General features: G+C 46.1%; 1 protein-coding gene across 1 annotated transcript in view; it reads right to left on the reverse strand.

The window, feature by feature from the left end:
* Positions 1-2246: 2246 nt before the first annotated feature.
* The window catches only part of DNER (delta/notch like EGF repeat containing), a 337797-nt gene continuing 322642 nt past the window's right edge, over positions 2247-17401 (reverse strand). Inside the window, exons 12-13 of the mRNA XM_055122261.1 lie at positions 9042-9288; positions 2247-3259 (exon numbers count right to left, since the gene is read on the reverse strand). Of these exons, the coding sequence (XP_054978236.1) occupies positions 3148-3259; positions 9042-9288 (359 nt within the window). The 3' untranslated portion in view covers positions 2247-3147. The remainder of the gene's footprint in view (positions 3260-9041; positions 9289-17401) is intronic.

Consider the following 17401-nt stretch of genomic DNA (forward strand, 5'->3'; position numbering starts at 1 on the left):
CCTCTGGTAGTGGTTGTAGCATGGCAACACATATTTAAGAGGTGTGAAACTGCACCCTTAAAATATATGCAGTGTTGCAAACTGTTACCTCAACAATAAAAGTTCTTAATTGAAAAAAGCATACATCTGACATGCCAAATGCCTTACCAGTGGTAAGACCTTTACAGACATCTGGGGTGTAATTCTCACCATCACCCCCAAGGAAGGAACTAACATTACTCTCATTTTCCAAACTAGGAAATACTGGCTTTTGTGCAAAGTCGGTAGCAAGTTTACAAGGCAAGAGTGATTCCAGTCAAATACTCCCCATTGCCGTCCAGGCTGTGTTGGCTGAGCTGGCTTCACCCTATTCGGGGTATCTTTTTAGGTTGACCAATTTACTAGACTAAGTTCTGACTCAAAACCACGCTGATCCCTGGCTTCAGGGCCCTCCAGTGCTCAGCGTACTGTCCTCTATCAGACTCAGAACCAGTGCCCCAAGAGATGTCTGGGTGCAGAATCTCCAAATGCACAAAGACTCAAAGACTTATCAAACATGGACAATGTTCCATCCAAGTAATAACCAGGCCCGACCCTGAATAGGATAACCTCTCGGTATCTGTGATCTGTATTGCAAACCATAATGCCCAGAAGGAGAGAGAGGGAGAGAGAGAGAAAGAGAGAGAGAGAGATAGACAGAGAGAGAGAAAGAGAGAGAGAGAGAGAGAAAGAGAGAGAGAGAGCACGACAGAGACAGAGGGGGAGAGAGAGAAGGAGAGAGGGAGGGAGAGGGAGGGAGAGAGTAGAAAAGTGCCTGCCATAGAGAAAGGCTGGAGGGGAAGAGTCACAGAGGGACACTGGTGGTGGGAGAGGGACACTGGTGAAGGGACTGGTGCTGGAACATTGTATAACTGGAATCCAACCACGAATAGCTCTGTAACTATGATTCAGTTAAAATTTTTTAAATTGGGGCTGGAACAGTAGTACAATGGGTAGGGCATTTGTCTTGCATGCGGCTGACCCTGGTTCAATCCCCAGCACCCCATGTGGTCCTGCAAGCACTGCCAGGAGTAATTCCTGAGTGCAGAGCCAGGAGAAAGCCCTGAGTATCACTGGGTGTGACCCAAAAAGCAAAACAAAACAAAATTATTAAAAATAAAATCAGAAATTAAAAAACCATGGACAGTCTTACTCAGGCTGGCAGGGAGGCAACTGTCCTAACCTGGATGAAGAGGAGGCACTGTTCTCTTGCCTTTCACAAAGACAATTATCACTGATAAAGAGTGCTTTTAGTTCTTAGGCCTCGAAGGGACCTTACAGGCCCAGGAACTGAAGCATTTCAGAGACTGAAATAATGTGGGTGGGTGTGATAAAAGCAGTTTCCAAAAACCAAGAACTCAGGGCAATGAGGCCATTGCCTTGAGGGGAAGGGAACTAACAGGGGCTGGGGTTCCCCTCCTACCCCAACCTTCTAGACTCTGCTGGGGATGGATGTGTCTTGGCATCACCTGGGCCTAAATTGAGGTCTGTGGGCCTCCCCAGGGATGCGGAGCCTGCCTTGCCCACAATTTCTTCTTACTTCACTTTCCAACACTTATAGCTAAAAATATTTGCCTCGAGCACCGTATTGTTTAGCAATCAGAATGTGGGTGTGTGGCTACAGCATCCACAAATTAGGGACAGATGTTTCCAAGGAAGAAAAAGGAAGAGAAGCATCTTCAATACTTTTTGCTTAAAATCCCCCCCCCCCCCACCCAGTTGACAGGGCGCCTCTTGGCTTTATCAAGCACTCCCAGATGAAGATAGTGTGAGCTTCTAAAACCTTGACCTGAAACTTTGGCGCAGCACTTGGCTGCCAAATGGGATGGAATTCTGGGCGACTGGAAGCTGCCCTCATATTTCTAAAGACCAAGCTACCTGCTAAGGCAGACTCATTTGCCCTTCTCCAAAGGGAGCACAGAATTTCTTCCCAAGGGTTTCAGGGGTCCTATACATCATGCTTTAGAAGCACTTCTGGTTTAAGGGGCCTCAGTCTTCATATTCTGATGCCAGAGTTCAGCTGAGAATTCTCACGATTCTTTTCCCACCTTTCACATTTGCAAGGTCGAGTTGGCTCACTGACCCATCATGAGCCCCAAGGACGTCCAGGCAGCCGCACATATGTCCTGAAATGTTTGAAATATCAGAAATAGTGGAGTGTTTGTTTGGCAGTCCACTTCAGATCCCAAACACTTCATAGCCTTTAAAAGAAGCGAGAGACAAGTGCGTCCTTGACTTGATAACATTTATTCAATATTCTTTGAAATTAGCAAGAATCAGAAGAAGCACATATCAATCAAATACAGCCACGAAAATGTCCTGGATATAAATAAAGATGCACTATGAGAAATACTCACTACTGGAAGGACCGGTACTTTCCTACGGTTACTACCTTTTTAGCAACAATTCCAACAGAAATTTAATTTACTCACAATAGAAAACCTTGACTTTGAAAAGAAAACAGCTTCCATAATGGACCTTCATGAGACCCTTTCATTATGCAGGTTTTCAAGGCCTAGTTTGAGGACAGTTACGAAAGTGACAAAAACAAACTCAAAAGGATGTTTCTCAAGGTTCAACAAAACAGGGCAGAAAAAAGTTACTTACCCATGCACAGAATAAGGCTGAGGCTAATGTCATTCGGGTTAGGAAGAAAAGAGTTAACTAGTTTCTTTTTCACAAAACAAACAGTTCAGACTTCTTTTTTTTTTTTAATTAACGGGTATACTGTATTATACATCAAACTCTACATGGGTTCCTTAACTCTACTCAGAAAGCCGGCACTCACACGTCAAACACAAACTTGGCCTGGATTAGACTTATTCTGTACCAACCACAGAAATGAATCTGGGTTTGGTGATAGTGTCGACAAAGAAAAAAAAAAAAGCCCATACTAGTCAAAGCATACAGTTTCAGAGAGCTGAAAGTACATTAAAACGAATCTATGGGTTTCACAAATTCTGTTTTTAAAATATTTTTTCAAACTAAAAGCTGCCGAAAATTAGTTCTTTAATATTCTACCGAAAACTCTTGAGTAGCTAACTTTTAAATGTCTTAAGCTTTGTCTTTTCTTAAAAATATTTAAATGAGTGTAGTATCCCATCTTTTTGAAAAAAATCCCAAAAAAGATTACAAATCTTTTGTTTTGATCAGTGTGACCAGGGGCTTGTCGTCGGGGCTGTAATCCTCATAGGCTATCGGGGTCACGTCGTACATCGCGGGCCGGGATTTCTTTCCAAACCTGAAATCACCAAACAAGAGGACTTGGGTTAGACAAAGACTGGAACTCGAGTCTGAGAATAACTCGGGATTGAGGATAACTTACATTTAAGAATCACTGGGAACAATAAAAATACATTCAATAAAAGACACGTCCTCCAGCAAGTTCAGACATTCAAGACATCCTGATATTAAACATTAAGCGAGTATAAATATTAGTCTTTGGTATTGGGGAAAATGGTAGAGTTCAAATTAATGTGCAAGCTGCAGGTTAAATCTTGGCAAAGCATTCAAGTGTGACAGCTCTACAATGGGTTTTAAGACAGCCTGTGTCGATTTGCCTCTTCTGAGACCTGTTAGGATTTGGAGAGGCAAGTTGATTTTACATCTAGTCTCCTGTCCAGAGCGGCTGGGAAACGCTTTCTGCTCTGCTGAAACAGAGCCTCCGCCGAGGGCCACTCAGACACATCTGAGATCCCCACACAAGCCCAAGGACTGAGGGAGGAAGGACCACGAATCATGAGATGTCAGCTCCTCTCCCACCCCATCCTCCCCATCTATTACTCCCTGACCCCCCTGAACACACAACCCATTGTTCCCTTCCCTCTGAGCATAAAGCTTTGTCCTAACAGATCTGTATAGATCAAAATCCCCTCTGCAGCAGGATCGAAGCCCAGAAGCCAGGGCTGTCAAAATCCAATTTCAGGACTTCCTGCCAAAACCCATCTTACGAGGGTGATTATTAAAATAAAGCCAATTCGCCTTCTGGGTGGTCTCTTTCCATCCTAAACCTTACCTTCCCCACAGTCCCGGGAGAGCAAGCACGATGACGTGGAGTGATGTGTTCCAAGTCTTTCCCATTAGCCCACAGCCTCCCCTTTTGCCAACTGTTTTAACTGTTCTCCCACGGAGCCATGGAGAAAGTAATCCTAAAATAACTTGGCCATTGGGAAAAGGTTGCTGCTGAAGGGCTTATGTCCCATGGACCTCATGTCCCATGGCCCACATCCTGTTCCATTCTCGTGGGGATCTCTCAAAGTCAGTCCTCACAGCAGTGAGGAGCAGAGTGGAGTGGGAGAAGAGAAAGTGTTGCCATGGTCACCTGATCTTCTATTTTGAAACATGCATCACCCGGGGCGCATGGGCCTGAGCAAGCATGGGGACAGAAATAGCATCAGGTGAAAAGAAAAAGAGAAGGAAGCAGAGAGAGTGAAGCATGCTACCCCCTCCTCCCCCCAAAAAAAACAACAGCTCTTCTGAAAATGGAAAAGAGGCTTTGAGAAAAATCAAGTTAGAATGTGAAGGCCCTCTAGAGATCTGGGATTAGCCAGGCACAGTGAGAACCAGACTCCGGCCTGAGGTGTGTTTATTGCATTGAGAGGGGGTCTGCATACCCCAAGGTGGGAGAGAAGCAGCCAAGCAAAACTCATCAGATGCTCCCCTGTCCCCTGGCTTCCCATATCCTTCCACACCCTAAGATGCAAATAAATATTTAACAATCAACTTATCTTAAAAGAGCTAGTTGCATTGATTAAACTCTTCGATCAATCACAGTGACTGAAGTTTGTGAATTAAAATTTTGAGCTAGCCCCGGTGAAAAGCTCTCCTGATGCTAGCCCAGTAGGTCTGGAACAGCTTTCTGGGAGTACGAGACGGGAGGGTCAGCAAATCCTCTCTATCTACAGATAGGCCAATTGCATCATGAAACTACTGGTCGACCTAGAGGAAATGTCCAAGGAACTCGATAGGTTGAACATCTACTTCAAAAGTAGGCTTGACTTTTCCAATGTGTTGTCTGTTTCCTTAAATGTTCTGCAATCAGCCATGTCTCGTTGGCGAGGGCTGTAAACTTAAACTGGTATTGGAGGTGAACAATGAAGTGAAGGAAGATTAGAGGATGAGAGTTTTAGATTCGTGAGTGTAGCAGACTCGAAACCAACAGTGGCCACAAGACCAAACTCTAAGCGCCAAGTCACCCAGAGAGCAGGGAGGATGGCATTAGACTCGCCATTCCACTGTGCTACCCTGCCCTTGAGATCAACTCCAACCAATGCAGGTAATTCCAGATGATGCTAAGAACAGAGCATCACCTCTGTCAACAGCCTGGCACTTAAGTCATGGTAGGAACGTAACTGACTTATCTCACTGCCCATAACCCTGTTCACATTCCACAGAGGTCTCTACCCAAAGTCCCAAAGTGCATAGGGACTCTATCACACCAAAGCAGAAATGGCTGGCTTTCGAAAGACACTAGGAAACAATGAAATGCAACAAAGCCTCCCTTGGTTCATGCACCCTTGAATGATGGCGGTGGATGTATGTTCAAACTAATGCATCCAAGACTAATCTCTTTGTGAATCTCCTTAGTTCGTCAGAATTGGTTGGATGCTAAGAAATAAGCTACTACGTATAGGATTCCATTTTAAATGCTTAAGTACTAAACACACTCAGTTAGAGCTTTCCTGTGTGAGGGCAGGGCTGTGTCTGTGATTGTTCTTTTTTTCAAAGAATACACTGTGTTTTTCTTGATCATAAGGGAACATTGTAAAAAATAATTTGGATGTTAGAGAAAAGTATCATGTTGACCAGGGCTGGCAAATTACAGCCTGTAGCCTGTCTTTAAATAAAGTTTTATTGAAACAGAGCCACATTCAGCATAATATCTGACTGGTTGATTCTTATACACACAGTACAAAGTTCTGGCAAACAATATCAATATCACTGGCTTCCCAGGCTCACAAGGACAAATCTTGTATATTCTGATACACTAAAGCTGCCAGGCTGGTCTAAGGGAGCATCTTCTTTGGATTCACAGTTCCTTGAAAGCCAACAGCTCCAATGACCACACAAAGGATGTCAGGTTGAGCTGACATTGAGAAATATGGGATCAGGAGATGCTTTCTGAGAAACAGTCTCCAAGTCCTTTCAGAATTCACTGCTTTCTGTTATGTGGTCAGGCACTCCTCACCCCCCTGCCCCATAATGCAGTGAGCAAAGAGCCACAGAGAAGAGACCCTCACTCTAGAACCCTCATAGCTGTGGCTTTGCTCCTGCCTATGATATACAAACTCTCCCCAGCCTAAACAGAAGCAAACAGCTAGGTTTCTGTCAGATGCTGTCCATGCTTTTCAGAAAAAGGGAGCAAGAAGAGACTGGTCAGAGCCTCGGGAGAGTCATAGTTAGAAACCACAGGCTGTGACCCCAGAGATGTTTGGAAGGGAGCGTGCCTAGATATCGGAACAGTTATTAAAGTTCAGTAGTTTATCTTCTGCCACTGGTGCATGGAGAAGCTTGGTGAAGAATTCTACGGTAAAATTGAAAAAAATTTCAATAAAAACCGGCATCAAACATGAGCCAGGTTTATAAGTACTTCAATCCTTTCCTTCCAAAAATCTTCTATTAAATGTCTTCTCAGTGGGAAGAAGAATCTATCTTAAATCAATCCTGAAGCCAAAATAAAATACAGATCTTCTTAAACACAAAAGGATCTTAGCTTAGTGATCCCTCTGGATATGGACAGAATCTGATTCTGGAGTGTTCTGACACACCCCACTGTCGAGACACAGATTCTACTGGTGCAGGGTGAACTAAGCCCCTCTGAAAAAGGAGAGGAGAGAATTCTAGAGCAATAAAGGGACTCATATATTCTCTTATTTTCACACTCTCTACTCCCCCCCCCCACCTCCATGATTTGAAGCTACTGCAAACACTCCTACAGGTTGTAGATTGGTCCAATCTACAGGTAGATTGGTACAAGCCAAGCTGGTGTCCTGCAAGGTCCTGTCCTCTCCAGCAAGGCCAAAACATCACAGGCCAAATCCTATGAATCTCAACCCTCCGTTTCAGACTTGAGAGTTCAGTAAGATCCACCATGTGCCCTGATGGACTGAAATGTAGAAATTAAAGCCATGGGTTTTATGCCCCGGCTAGTGGAGGAAAAGAACCAACAATTAAAGGGAGTTTGGCTCTCCAAGGATTGTCATTTGCTACCAGCTGCTGTGGAACACTGGAGACAGGGAATATCAGAAGGACTGAGTCTGTCCCCATCTTTCAGAGTTTCCGGGAAAAGAGCCTGATCTTGGCAGGCCATCAGCAGTGTCCCCTCTGCCGAGCTCTCCAGATCTCTGCCTGGAGCTGACTTGGGCTCAAAAGCACTCAATGCAGCAGGATGATGTGAGTGGCCTCGGGGTTCCCGGAAACAGAGCTGCCAATGGACCTCTACAGGCAGATGCCAGGAAGAGAGCTGGGGAGGGCTGGAGGAGGACTGGCGGCCCTGTGGGTCCCCACGTAAGGCTGGTGCTGTTCCTATCTGCTCTTTTCTCTCTGCCACAAGCTCCTTTCTTGAGAAGCAGGATTCTTCAGTGGTTTTTGCTTGCAGGGGAGTGAAAAGACCCCAGAGTCTTCAGTTCACAAACTTCCTTTTTTCACAAAAAGAGAAGATTTATGTCTATGTTTACAATTTTGATTTGGGGGCCATGTCCGGTGGTGCTTGGGGCTTACTCCTGGCTCTGTGCTCAGGAATCACTCTTAGCAGTGCTCAGGGGACTCTATGTGGTGCTAGGGATCAACTAAAATTGGCTTCATACCAGGCAAGGGCCTTAAGCCTTGCTTGTACTGTTTCTCTGTGATGGCAATTTTAAAAAATATCTTAGCTTCTAGGCCTTTCAGACACAATTGTGGTCTCCGTATGCCTGCTCAAAAGCAATCTATGACATTTCAGCAATGATGGTGCTGCTCGAGTTTCCCCTGAGTCCAAAGGTTTTTAGACAGCAAATCCTGTTCTTTCAAACTATTTAGGCTGGCCTTCTGAATGACATCTACAGATAATTCTACCAATTCTAAGAAAAGAGACTTTCCTTTAAGTACAGCATTGCTCCACTTTCAACAAGAAGTATTCTTGGCAAAAATCCCACAACATGTAAGACTGGCTGGATAGTTTCGAGTTTCAGTAGACTTGGAAGATGTAAATACAGCACTCTTGTTTATGTAATCCTTTCCCCTCTGTGATTTTCTGTGATTGATACAGCTCTGGAAGGAGAGAGGGCTCCTTTCTGTAGGAATAGGCTGGGTTTGTGGGAGGCGAAATGATTTTAAACACAGTCGGTGAGTGTCCGGGCTTTGTGCAACAGTCAACACCAAAACCCACCCTCTTCTCCGGGGTCACATGAACGCCCCATCCCTCTGAGTCCTTCCTCCAGAAAACAAAACAGTTTTTATGCGTAATGCGAACCCCAGCAGCAGACTGAACGCTGTGTCATTCTTGCAGTAAGCCCCTCAATCAAACGGAATAACTGACAGGCATGTGGATGGTTTGACAAGCAAATGAACAAGACATCATCTGAAACTGTTTCCCACGCAGGGACTGAGAATTGTATGTTGGGCTGGAGGGAGAATACAGGGGTTACGGCACATGCCTTGGTTCAATCCCTGGCCTCATGGGGGCCCCCAGACACCAGCAGGTATGGCCCTGGAGGCCTCTGAGCAATGTTGGGGCGTCCTGGGTAAGCCCCACACGGCCTGTGCAGTACTGCATCCCGGAGTCCTTGCATTGAGTCTCTAGGCCTGTTGGCCAACATTCACTGGGAGTGGCTCCCAGCATCCCCGAGCACTGCCTGGGAGAGCCCTTCCTCAAATCAGGCGTCTGCATGTTTACAGCCCAGATGAACACAGATATATTCAGTGAGAGACCTAAGGCTAGGGGAAATGTCGGCAGAGGTGGACCTATCACATGGTCCAATTGTCTGCCCTGCACCCTCCCTCACAATTGGTCCGGAGAAGGCCACCGCCCCTGCCCCCGAGCCCACCTGGCATGCCGGATGGACGCGATGGCGCTGCTGAACTCGCTGTCGATGCTGCGGCAGTTGTAGAACTCCTCGTAGGCGGGGCGGGACGAGCCCTGGTACTCGATGCGGCTGATGCGGCAGATGCCCACGATGAGGATGATGAGCATCAGGATGAAGGCGACACACAGGGCCCCGATGATGATGTAGAGCGAGTGGCGTGGCATGTTGGTGAGGCTCTCGGCCATGTGGCCTGACTTCCACTGCAGGTCTGAGGGCAGAAGAGACCAAGGGTCGGAATTTGGGATATAGGGCGCGGGAGGGGGACTCTGCGGCTGCCCTGGCCTGGGTGACTTAACACGCCAGGACTGTCTGGGCTGCGAGGAATTAGTCTGCCTGTTCCAGAAAAGGGACTAATAGTCTTAACGTAGCAGGACCTCTGACAGATCATTAAAATGGAAATATGCCACAGGAAAACAAAGGGAAAAGAGAATTCCTCAAAGAAATCGAGGTGGAAACTGATTTTAGTGCAAACACTTTTCTTTTTTTTTTTTAGTTTTTTAAAAAAAATTGTTTTGGGGACCATCTCAAGCTGTACTCATGGCTTATTCTCCACTCTGTGCTCAGAGATCACTCCAGACGGAGCACAGAGTAGTCTGGTACCAAGAACAAGTAGGCAGGCTGCGTGCAAGGCGAGTGCCCTACCAGCTGTACTATCTCAGCAACCCCAGAATAAAAAGCTTCTAAAAAGCAATTCCTGCTCCCGAATAGTATTTGAACATTTGATAAGCAGAGCTGACAAAAGCACAGGAATGGGATTGTGTAAATTGGCACACAGCATTGTAGACTATGTGATGTATCATTTGACCTGGCAATTTTAATTCTTAGAATGTATGCTGGAGAAATAGTCCCATGTATGCATAACGCGCCAAACCAAAGATATTCATCTCTGTATCACAGCTTTTAAATGTTACATTATCAACTATTACACATTTAGAAAAAGATGCTGGAAACAGGCAGACAGTCATAGACTTACTGTTCACAGTCAATTGTTGTATTTGACCTTTTCTGGCTTTATTTTTTTCTATACTTTTAAAAGAATGTTCACTTTGGCAGCACATAGACTAAAATTAGATTTTTTTAAAGGAACAAAATATTACAGCTAGAGTTAGAACCCCCAGTGTTCAGAATGCTTCCTCACCTCACCAAATAGATACCACAATTTATAGAGGCACACTGAGCAAAACCACCAAATACCCAATGATTAAAGAAATGAAGAATGCTCATCAGCCAGCAAAAGAATAATAAAGGTGACCTAAGTAGACCGAGTTGCAAAGCGCTCGTACTGGTGAGCTCCAGGGGTCTATCCACACACTGAAAAGTTGAAGGGACAAAGCGATGATAATGACAGGTAATTTTCTTATTCCACGCAGCTCTCCAAACACATCTCTTTATAGCCTTGAAAACCGTAGACTCTGTCATTCTCTATTCTCTCTCCCTACCGCAGGGATGAGACCTAGGAAAGGGACATCACTTGTTGAGTGAGTGGACCCAGTGTGAGCTGAGATTCAAGTCCTTGCCTCTCTGCCTGGTTCAGCAACATGCTGATAGCAGCAGTCTCAGAAAGCACGGTTACAAGTGGGATTTATTTCCCACTCTTCTTAGTCATCCCCATATTTTTTTTGGTTTTGGGGCCACAGCTGGTGGTGCTCTGGGCTTACTCCTGGCTCTGCACTCAGGGATCACTCCTGGTGGGGTTCCGGGGACCCTCTAGAGCGCTGGGAATTGAACAACCCAAGTCAGCCATATACAAAGCAGATAAATGCCTTGTCCACGGTGCTATTGTTCTGGTCCCTTCCCTCACTTTTAAATAAAGAATATCCTATGCCTTTTTCCAATCATAATTTTAATATAAGCAACACATTACTCTAAGGAAAACTCTCATGGAACTAATGTCTAGTAACAATGGCAGGAGATCCCACCAGCCTTGCTTTTAATCTCACCTGCAACATCCTTGTGATCCCCCGAGCCTTGGTTCCTCTACTGTAACATGAACAATAGCTGCATGTCACCCCTGGACTCTCTAGGAGCACAAGTCAGTTAACATGTAAAGAGAAGTGAGGAAGTCCACTGCCAGGTGTAGAGTAGGTGATGCCCAGGGAAGGGTGGCCACAGTGGTGAAGAGAAGGACAGAGAAGAGTAGGATGCCTTCCTCAGAGACAGATGCTCAGAGTGAGGGATTGCTATGCCCTGCCCATCGCCTCACCAAAAAGCACCGACCTAGGGCTGGAGCAACAGTACAGCAGGTAGGGCGCTTGACTTGCATGCACCTGATCTGAATTCAATCCCCGGCAACCCTGTAGGGTTCCCCGGGCTCAGCAGGAATGATCCATCAGTGTGGAGCTAGGAGTAAGCCCTGAGCACTGCCAGGTGTGGCCCCCAAATAAAAACAAAAAGCACCAACCTGTAGATACGGGAAACAACTGGAAGAGCAGGACAGAAGTTCTGTGCCTGGGACAGGCTGAACACGCCCAACTAGGTCCGGTTCTTAAAGTGACCGAAAAGAAGTGGTCTAGGTAACATCAACAGGACCCGACAGGAAGCGATGAGCATTCAAAAGCCTGGGTAAGACTAAAGAAGAGCTGATCTCACATAGGAAGAGGGCATCCTCTCTCCCTGACTCACACACGCCATCTCCCCCAAGCCAGGATACAGAGGACTCTGGGATGCGGGGTGTCGAGGAGTGGAGAGTCACTGGCCTGCCTTGCTATGAAATCATCAGGATTCTTTTCACTGTTCATTTATATAAGATTATTTACTACCTCTGCATTCTCATCCTCTCAACATATCCGATGACCAAGGGTGGCGAGAGCCTGATTACCTTATTCTCCTTGGAAAGTTACCACTGACCGCACAGTCCCACAAGAGAGCCCAATAGCTGAGGGTGCAGACCCCTCACCAGGAAGCCTCATAGAGCCAAGCACGGATGGTTTCTGAGAGTTAGAGGAAAATAGGATGATGGGGCTGGAGCAATAGCACAGCGGATAGGGCGCTTGCCTTGCACGCGGCCGACCCAGGCTGACCCAGGTTCGATTCCCAGCATCCCATATGGTCCCCTGAGCACCGCCAGGGGTAATTCCTGAGTGCAGAGCCAGGAGTAACCCCTGTGCATCGCTGGGTGTGACCCAAAAAGCAAAAAAAAAAAAAAAGAAAGAAAATAGGATGAAACATGTCATGGATGTCCAGACCATCTGCTTCTTGAAATTTGTCTGTTTGTTTTAGCAAGCCCCTTGAAGTCTGGCTTTATCATTCAAGTCTGCCTGCCTGCACTCACACCTCACACACACACACACACACACACACACACACACACACACACACACGCCACCTATGCCTTTGTCTCTACCTCAGCATCAGCTCAAAGAACGGGCCGCGATAGGCTGGGGGAGGGGCTTTGGAAACCAAGCATCACGACTCAACCCCCAAGTCTCCAGCCCCTTCCACTGGCACTGCCTGGTGCACGTGGAGATAGAGCTCATTTCTCTGGCTGAAAGAGGAGTGTGACTCACTTGGTTTCCAAGTATTTCCACATTCTCAGAAAAACTTGGTGGTGGGCTGTAGGCCAACACTCACAGCGCGTAACACCCACTTCGCGTCAACACAAGAGCAGCCAGCCCCGTTTCTCCCCCAGCGAGGAGAGCGAGCCGTGTCGGGAGTGGGAGACAATTCCTGTGATCAAGGCTGAACTTCACACCAACAGCCTGCCTGCGTGTCGTCTGGGTTCCGGCGGCACGCCTGGGTCCTCAGGCGCAACTGCAGTGGGATGATAGAGGCCACCTCCCACAAGCCAGGTGTCACACTGGGGGTTCCTGACCTGATCGGCTGCCTAAATGGCTCACATGTCTGATCCTTGGCTCAACCGCCCCAAAAATCTGCTTCCAAGTTGTTAGCACTTGGAGAACTTTCTCCTCAAGCCTCAGCTTCCCTTTCTCTCCAGCCCCCACCTCACAGGCTTGCATGAAAGCTACGTGCGACCTCCCACCGAATACTTGTCTGGTTGTGTTGACTGTGGCGGCTACACGCACTGGTTGGGTGGGGCGCCAGGATGGAGCCGAATCAATCCAATACTTGGTCTGGAAAGGAGTCTAGATAGCATCGCCAGGCCCAGACAGGAAGCGATGAGCATTCAGAAGCCTGGGTAAGACTAAAGAAGAGCTGGGCTGACATGGGAAGGGGGTGTCCTCTCTCCCTGACTCACACTCGCCATCTCCCCCAAGCCAGCTCAAGGAGGACTCTGGGATGCGGGGTGTTGAGGAGTGGGGAGTCACTGGCCTGCCTTGCTATGAAATCCTCAGGATTCTTTGAACTGTCCATTTATGTAAGATTATTCACATCCCCTGCATTCTCGTCCTCTCAACTCTGATACATATCCGATAACCAATCCAGCAGCTCCAATGGCCACCAGCTGCCAATATGCAGGCCAGGAACATCCTGGCCCAAATAATTAACCACAAGGGCTACAACACGGCTCAGTGAGGACCATGTCCCAGAATGTGCTGGAAGGGTGACCTCACCACCCCCCACATCCTCCTCCACCTGCAGGTATATAATCAGAGGTCATGCTCACGAACTGTTCAGGAAAAGTTCCACACACCAAAGGGTCCCGAGGGAGCCTTCGTATTTGAGTTTATCTTTGCTCCCAACTTTTATCTAGATACTGCTGTGATTTACAATACTCTTAATGGTTGTTGGGGCATACAACGTTCTGACACCACACCTACCACCCAAGTGTCAACGTCCCTCTTCCAAAGTCTCAAAGTCCCTACCTTTTAAGCCAACAGACTCAGATATGTAGTCTGAGTCTCAGAGTCTTGTACCACTGACCCACCATTCGGCCCTATGTATGGTTCTTTATATTCCCCATAGGAAGGAGAACATTCCGTGGCCCAATCTGTCTTCCTTTGTGGGGGTATTTTTTCAGAACACTTTTCCTCCTAATATTTTCTCCCCTGAAATATCCCCTGGAGGGAAGTAGAAAGGGCTAGACCGGTGCAGATGCCCCAAGAGAGACAGGCCAGGTCATCTGCCACCCAGGCAAGATAATAAGACCACTCAACCTCCATTCTACCCAGGGGACTTCACTCAAGCACAGGATGGAGCAAAACACATTGCTGTGTTGATCCTTTCTACACCTCGGCAGACGAGACTGGGTGAGCTAGCTTTTCCACCTACGTTATTTCAAAGGGCAATGAAAGTGAGTGGCAGAGGGTGTCTTTCATCTTGATGCTGCTTCCATGGCTAAATCATTTCTAAGAGCGTCTTCTGTCTAGAACAAACACAAGGAAGGATTTCACACTTCATCTGCTGACAGTCAAAAGTCAGCTGGATAGTCACAACAGCTGAGGAGACTGAGTGAAGTCAGCAGGTCGTATTAATTTTAGAAGTAGAGAGAATGGGAGCAGAGATGGAAGAGAAGCTCGCCTCCTTCTTGGGATCCATCCACTGAGTGCATATTAATTAATTTTGTTTTGATTTGGGTTTTGGGCCACACTCGGGGTTGCACAGGGCTTACTTCTGGCTCTGTTCTCAGGGATCATTCCTGGTGGGCATAGGGGACCATATGTGATATCAGGGATAGAATTTTGTTTTGGCCACTCTGGTCCTGGTTCAATAGCCGCCTACTATGAGTTGGGTCTCATGCTACGTACCTTGGGATGGAGTGAGGGGAGGGAGAGGTAAAAATCAGGTTTATGGAGCCCCAGTATTTTGAGAGATATAGGGATAAAGCAGGTGATTGCAAAATCTAGGCATGTTAATATATACAGGCAATGAGGGCTGAGCTTAGAAGTCATTGCTTTGCAGTGCTACCAGGGATGTCAGGGGAAGCTCAGTTCCCTGGGGCACCCAGCGAGCTGTCATGATGAGAGACCCTGGGGAGAGTGCTGGTGGTGTTTGGGGCTCATCAGGAAGGAGGGAGGAGAGGAAGACTGTCCCAGGAAAAGACCTCGAGATGGGGAGAGAGCAGAGTCAGGGATTAGAAAAGAGAGAGCACGACTGTTCTATGGATCGAGGTGGTGGGGGGGGGAGGGCGTGCAGCTGCTACAGGGTAGGGAAAGCCCACCAGGCCCCAGAGGCGACAGTTTGGTCATCGTCATTTGGTGGTTTCATAGGAGCTAGGCATGAGGTGGGGGTGGAGGAGCAGAGACATAGAAGGTCGGGCTACTAGATTTGTACTTTTTTTAATTTTGCATTTTTAATACTTTTAATACATGATATATTTTAAGTCAGAGTTGTTTCGTTTACTTTATAAAAGTAAGCTCAAGAGTTTTCTAAATTTTTTTCTTTTTTTTTTACTTTTTTATTTTTTTATTAATGAATCACCGTGAGGTACAGTTACAAACTTGTGAAGTTTCATGTTTGCATTTGGTTTACATCCCAGCAGAGATAGAGAAGGGAATACCTAGCAGAGAATGTTGGGAGGACCCACTCAGGTTGAAAGATTTGTACTTGAGAGGAGATATCTCTGCCATTTGTGGCCACCTGGAGGAAGCAGAGGGCACTGCGATGAGTGAAATCAGCCCGACACAGAAAGGATGGCAGGATCGCACATGGATGGGGCTTGGCGGAAGCCATGGGAGCTGATGGATGGGTATGGAGTTTTAGTTTGGCGGGATGAAACGAGTTCTGTAAACGGATGGTAGAGATGGTTGCACAACATATGCATATACTAATGCTTTACATTTCTGCTATGTTTATTATATATAACAAAGTTTAAATCACAACCAAATCACAAAAAATTCACAATAAAAATTGGAAAAACAAATAAAAAGGTAATGTACTCCTATAAAACTAAAGAGAAAGGACGGCAGGAAGGAAGGAAGGAAGGAAGGAAGGAAGGAAGGAAGGAAGGAAGGAAGGAAGGAAGGAAGGAAGGAAGGCAGGAAGGCAGGCAAAAAGGAAGGAAGGAAGGAAGGAAGGAAGGAAGGAAGGAAGGAAGGAAGGAAGGAAGGAAGGAAGGAAGGGAGGGAGGGAGGGAGGGAGGGAGGGAGGGAGGGAGGGAGGGAGGGAGGGAGGGAGGGAGGGAGGGAGGAAGGAAGGAAGGAAGGAAGGAAGGAAGGAAGGAAGGAAGGAAGGAAGGAAGGAAGGAAGGAAGGAAGGAAGGAAGGAAGGAAGGAAGGAAGGCCCAGCTCGTCTGTAGTATGACTGCCAAACACCATCATTAGAGGAGTTTCTGTGACCATTATTAAGTCCTGAGAATCTGGAAAAGTGACTGAGACTCCATTCAGTCCCTCAATGGGTCTTAAAGCAGCTTTGAAAGTTATCCAAGAACATAAGTCACAGTTATGACCCCTTCTCTTTCGATTGAGAGCTCCTGAAGGCAGGGGCTACATCATTAGTTTTATATCCTGGGATGTATATCCAGTTTCTGACAAGAAGATACCCCTGATTATTAATGAATAGCTACTTCCAAGAGAGCCTGCTTGCCCATTTCTCAATTGCAGATTACCAGTGCATCAACAATTCAACCATGGATACAACTGTTCGACATACAAAGTCGGCCAACTGCCAGCCAGCAAGATACACAATTCTCACTGTGTAAGCCTTACAGCTCCAACAGAGATGATACAAAACACACCATCATGAAAAGATTTATGAGAATGTTTAACTTTTAACTTTGATTCTAGGAAGGCAAAACTTTCATTAAATTCCAACAATCAATAAAATTTTATCATCAGTCCCAAGATGGTTGGAATGAATGGTAGAGAAAACTTCACCAGGGTTGTTTTGATAATTTCCAGGATTTAGAGTTTCACTGGATGGAGATATGTATCATATCTAACTGTGAGTCTAAATGATCCTTTTAGACTAGTTGGGGGGCCTGTTTTCTAGATGGTTTTAATAGATTTGTGTCCTTAGTTGGATTTCTGCTTCTTGCTATTTATCAGGGATCAGATAACAACACTTAGGAGGCAAACTTCAAATGAGCATGCATTTTGGGAGTAGATGCTGGACACAGGAGCTAAACTGAACCCACTAAAAGAGTATATAATTGCAAGTAAATCCCCTGATGTCTCAAAATCTTGAGTGATAAAAGGCAGATTTATTTCCCTTTGTACATACAGTCTTTCACCACTAAAGGACAAGTTTTTAATACATATACAAACTCTATACCAGTATTTGTGAGTATCCCTCATATATTTCACATTGAACTTCTTTTTTTCCCACGGTCAATACATAGGTGACTTTCAACAATGTTTTGCAAAGAAAAAGACAGCATAAATCAATTTACTAAAATGTCTGCTTCCTGGTAGAATATGGTATTCCATTAAGGATTGATCTCAGATCCTAGAGCTAGAAGAAAACACACAGCTACTTCATTTAAT

This window comes from Sorex araneus, chromosome X (assembly GCF_027595985.1).
Source record: "Sorex araneus isolate mSorAra2 chromosome X, mSorAra2.pri, whole genome shotgun sequence".
Taxonomy (NCBI): Eukaryota; Metazoa; Chordata; class Mammalia; order Eulipotyphla; family Soricidae; genus Sorex; species Sorex araneus.